A 5,699-nucleotide genomic window follows, 5' to 3' on the forward strand; every position below is an offset into this window, starting at 1 on the left:
CTATTACATTAAATAGTGTTTTCCTTTACACAATGGGTACTGAATGTTTGCTTAAATTAAATGAAAAAAGTTACATTTTATTTTCATTTTCTATTTAAAAAGCCATTATTAACATGTGGAGAGTGTTTTTTTTATTATTCTGTACTTTCAACTAACAATTTCATTTAAAAGATGATATATCAAAATTTGAATTTAACTATAATAAGGATTATGATACCTGTTCAGTGCATATTTACCTATAAGTATGACCAACCACTTATAATTCAGTAACTGTAATTTAAAAAAAAATAACAATTATAATAAACAGAACGACTCATAGAAATCTATCTATATTCTTTTTTCATTTTAATATACTTTCATAGAAATGCTTCTGTTATGTAAAAAAAAACTATTTTCTTTATGCCACAAGTGTCACGCTCATACATGAATTCCATAGCTAATATAACGTACTGACCCAACGGGTCACGGGTGGTCTAGTAACAATTAAAAATAACAATAAAATAGAATAAATCCAAAATTAAAATAAATCAACATAATACATAAGCAATCCCTACTCAAGATTACTACACGTTAATAATAATAACTACACGTTAATAATAATAACTACACGTTAATAATAATAACAATGTTTAACAATTAAATAGCAAGCCTAAGATATATGAATTAGATGATGCGAGCATGTGGGCTACATGGCTACATGTATATGTGCTCATGCAAGTTTATATGGCCTAATATAGCCCAATTGATTTCTCCGAGTAAACCTAACAATATTAATCGCAAATAACAATAAGACATAATACACCAAAAACAGAAATCCAAGTTAACTCAAATAAGTATATTATAAAAAAAAATAAGAAAAACTCTCGAAATAACTTCTAACCACTTCGTCATAACACATTGCGTATATAAATGAATACTTATAATTACTATATAATTGAATTAAAGATACAAGAATCCATAAATGAGTATATATACACTGCATAACGAATTAAATAAAATACCCCCAGAATAAGAATGATATCACTAAAATAAAAATAAACAAACAAATAAAAATAAATAAACAAATAAATAATCACAAATTGTTACGTTTCCAACCTGTTTCCCTGGCCAGGAAGAACAACACTCATCACTTCTAGATCTGTTTTTGACCACAGTTCCCGATGACTGCATAACAAAGGCCCACAGCCCACTCGGGAACACTGATCATGCAGTGATAATGGTTGAAATCGCCCTAAACTCTAGAGCCAAAACTGAAGAGCCAATGCTCAAAACAACGAGATATTATAAAAAGGCTGACTGGGAAGCCATCAGGAAACTAATTAGAGATGCCCCATGGAGAAATATTTTTTCTCTCCCTGCTGAACAATGTGCAAACGAGACCCCACTGACTGGTTCAAAACTGCAATCGAAGCGCATGTTCCCATGCGGAAATTTTATAGTAAGCCCAACTCTCCCCAATGGTTTACGTCGACTTGTGCAACTGCCATTGCTCAAAAGCAGCATGCATACCGTAGGTTTAACCGACATAAGTCCAGTTCAAACAGACTGAAGTATATAGAAGCTAGAAATAACGTTAAGAAAGAAATAGCGACAGCTAAGAGAGAATTTACGGAAACCACTAAAAAGCGCATCGAAGCACAAAAACTAGGAACCCGAAACTTCTGGAAAATCTACAACAGTGTAGTAAATAATGGGCAATCAACAATTCCCCCACTAACCAACAATCACGAGGTTGTCTCCTCAGCAACCGACAAGGCTAACATGCTTGCCAGTCGGTTTGCCTCAAACTCCACACTGGACCCTCTAAACCATCCCCTACCTCAATTTCCTATGCGGACAGACGCCACGCTAGACGCTCTGATAATCACCCCTGCTCAGGTGCATGCTATCATAAAAAACCTTGACACTTCAAAAGCATGTGGACCCGACCTTATCCCAGCTTTGCTATTAAAAAAGTGCTCAACCGAAGTAGCTCCAGTTCTCTCCAAACTCTACAACAAATGCCTTAATGAAGCTTGCTTTCCGGGCTGTTGGAAAACTGCTTCTGTTGTACCAGTATTCAAGAATTCTGGCGAAAGGACTGACCCATCAAATTATCGCCCCATAAGCCTACTCCCACTTTTTGCCAAAATATTTGAGACCATAATAAACCATGCTCTAGTCCATCATCTTACAGATGCTAAACTTCTGACTGACAAACAATATGGATTTAGACAAGCCTGTTCAACAGCAGACATCCTAAGGGAGGGCAGAGCGGTAGCTCTAGATATATCTAAGGCTTTTGACAGGGTATGGCATGAGGGTCTCCTCAGGAAAATCAGATCATACGGTATCACTGGTAGAACACATAACATAATTAAATCCTTCTTAGATAAGAGAAAAATCCAGGTTGTCCTCAACGGTCGTACATCTAAACAATATGATATAAATGCGGGGGTGCCCCAGGGTTCTATCCTTGGACCTCTATTGTTCCTGATATTCATAAATGACCTCCCCGACAAAATTGCCTCTGAGGTGGGTATATATGCTGATGACACTACACTCTATGGTAGGCACGACAGGAAGACGAATGAACACATTTCTAAAGAAATGGCAGAAACACTAGAGGAAGACCTCCAATCTGTGGTGGAATGAGGACAAAAGTGGTTGGTCGTGTTCAATGCTGCCAAGACTAAACTAGTTTCATTCAATAATTACAAGAAACCCTCTCTACCACCTATAGCAATGGCCAACGACTCTTTATCTGAGAGTACATCTTTCAAACTCCTTGGCCTAACGTTCACAGGAAACATGAGTTGGAACAATTACATTGAAGGCATTGCCAGGGCCGCTGCAAGAAAGGTGGGCTCTCTCTACCGTGCAAGAAAACTACTAACACCCGAAAGTATCCTGTACCTCTATAAGGCCACCATTCGCCCATGTATGGAGTATTGCTGCCACATCTGGGCTGGTGCATTTGCTACTAGTCTCTCGCTCCTTGACAAGGTTCAAAAGAGAGTCGCAAACCTGATAGGCCCTGAACTGGCATCTAAGCTTCAGCCTCTGTCCCATCGACGAAATGTTGCATCCCTCTGCCTTTTCTACAAGTATTTTAGTGGTGAATGCTCTGACGAACTGCAATCACTTGTGCCCCCACGACGTGAGCACCCCCCGACAAACCCGACAGGCTGCTAAATCCCACCCCCACACTGTAGAGATCCCTAGATGTAAAAGATCTTTTTACTCCAATAGTTTCTTCCCCAGAACTGCTAGACTCTGGAATTCCATTCCAGGTCCCTGCTTCCCCAACAGTACTGACGTTCAGAAGTTCAAGTGTAATGTGAACCGACATCTTGCTGCCCAAATCCCTACATAGTACCCCAGTAGTTGTTGCCCCTCATAGTAGCCCCCTACACCAAAGTGGCAATTTGCCTTGTTTGGGGTGAAAATGTAATAAAAAAAACATAAAAAAGTAATGCGATGTTACACCTAACTGAGAAGAAATATCGGTAACGATTATCCCCCTTAGAACAACTCATCAAGTAGTCTCCCTTTACCAACCGATTTATTCAAAGTGCATGCCCCCACCACCTCTCAACCAGAATGCAGAAACACAAACTCAACAAGTTCCGGACAATTGTTTAGTTTCTCACAGTTTTGCATGGTGCTGAAATCAAGTCCTTGGGGACTTTTGGGGCTAAATGAGGGGGAGGGGGCAAATGATGGACTTAGTCATTTCTTTTTTTTTTTTTTTTTTGCATGGTGTAGAACACAAATTTACATATGTTAAGGCCTAAAACTGCACCGTTTATTCATTTTCACCAGGATCTGATATCCACTGGGGACTTTGGGAGCTAAATTGGGGAGGGGGCAGTGCTGAACTTAGTCATTTTTTTATGCCTCGTTTACTGTACACTCACAGGGGACCCTGCATGCTTCACTTGTTTTTATCAGAGACATAAGCTACAGCAGTACTATGTGGGGAGTTGGGCAGCAAGATGTCGGTTCACGTTACACTTGAACTTCTGCATGTCAGTACAGTTAGAGAAGCAGGAACCCGGAAAAGAATTCCAAAGTCTTGTGGTTCTGAGGAAGAAACTACTGGAGTAGAAGGCTTACATCTAGGGATCTCAACTGTGAAGGGGTGGGATTTTGCTGTTTGTCGGGGGTATTTACATAAAGGGGATACAAGTGCTTGCAGTTCATCAGAGCATTCACCATTAAAATACTTATAGAACAGGCAGAGAGATGCAACATTTCGTCGATGGGACAGAGGCTGAAGCTTAGATGACAGTTCAGAACCTATTGGATTACTTAAGGGGGGGCGTTCATCAAGAATTTGTTTATGTTAGACTTGAAGACTACCAAATTGTAGTCAGCCGGAAAGCAGGTAAATGGAAGGGAGTTCCATAGGTGCGCAGTTCTAAGAAAGAAGCTTTGTTCATGGAATCTACGTTTTGGTTTAGGCACAGGTAAAGAGAGCGGGGAAAGTGTTTGAGAGTGGTTTCAGCTATACGGGTGTTTTTCATGAAAGATTGGTGAGGTGGGACCAGAGATTGGAGTAAAACAAGCACAGAGATGCAAAACTGCGATGATGAGACAGGGTTTTAAGTTTGGTAGACAGTGCGGGATTTATTAGTTTAGAGACTGTCAAAAAGTTGATAAAAAACTGATAAAAAATGTATACTTACAGTTTTATTCGTAATGTAAATGGTTCAAGTTAAATTATTACTTACCCCATATACGACGCATTCGATAGATCCAAAGGGCGTTAAACTTGACTTGTCGATTTTCATAGTCTGTGACAGAATTTACAAAGGCATTCTCCCTCAGTTCCAGCATTTCCATTTTAAAAGACTGATGTGAGCAATTAAGTTCTTTCAAGGAAATGTTGACGTCCTCCTACATACAGCGCCTGGTTTCCTAAACGATCACCCATCTGGAACTGACTAGGTTCAACGTTGCTTAACTTCCGTGATCCAACGAGAACTGGCGTGTGAATGTGATTATGTGAAACAGTTACCCATCTAGTACTGACCATGATCAACGTTGCTTATCTAAAGAGATCCAACCAGAACCCGTGTGTCAACGTGATTATGTCCAGTATTGTCAAACAGTCACCCATCTCGTACTGACCATGATCAACGTTGCTTACTCGTGGTCATAATTCAATGGCTAATTCAAATCCAAGACAATGGCAGAATCATTAGGAAATGACATCCAGACTATAATGGAATGGCGCCGCAATGGATGGTTACATTTAATGCTAGTGAAACTAAGCTGCTCTCCTTTAAAAATTAAAAGACACCTCTCCAACCACTGATATCCATGACAAATAACATCCTACCTGAGAATTCTACTTTCAAACTCCTCGGCCTAACATTTACGGGCAATATGAACTAGAACAAATACATTGAGGACATTGCAAAGAAGGTGGCTTCCCTTTATCGAACTAGAAAACTACTCACACCTGAGAGTATCCTGTGCCTCTACAAGACCACCATTCGCCCATGCATGGAGGATTGTTGCCATATCTGGGCTGGTGCATCTACCACTAGTCTCTCCCTCTTAGATAGGGTCCAAAAAAGAGTCTCCAATCTAATAGGTCCCACTTTGTCAACTAAGCTCCAACCCCTGTCCCATCTCTGTGCCTGTTTTACAAATATTTTAATGGAATATGCTCTCCCTCTCTCCATCCCTCTTTCTCGCTCTTTGTTCAC

The 5,699-nt window shown here is 39.8% G+C and overlaps 1 protein-coding gene across 1 annotated transcript in view; it reads right to left on the reverse strand.

Annotated features, from left to right (window-relative positions):
- The window catches only part of LOC145270182 (NAD(+) hydrolase sarm1-like), a 15,338-nt gene extending 10,511 nt beyond the window's left edge, over positions 1–4,827 (reverse strand). Inside the window, exon 1 of the mRNA XM_080125810.1 lies at positions 4,716–4,827. Within this exon, the coding sequence (XP_079981936.1) occupies positions 4,716–4,827 (112 nt within the window). The remainder of the gene's footprint in view (positions 1–4,715) is intronic.
- Positions 4,828–5,699: the final 872 nt, after the last annotated feature.

Source organism: Euprymna scolopes, chromosome 46, assembly GCF_053919585.1.
Source record: "Euprymna scolopes isolate OS-2025 chromosome 46, ASM5391958v1, whole genome shotgun sequence".
Classification (NCBI taxonomy): Eukaryota; Metazoa; Mollusca; class Cephalopoda; order Sepiida; family Sepiolidae; genus Euprymna; species Euprymna scolopes.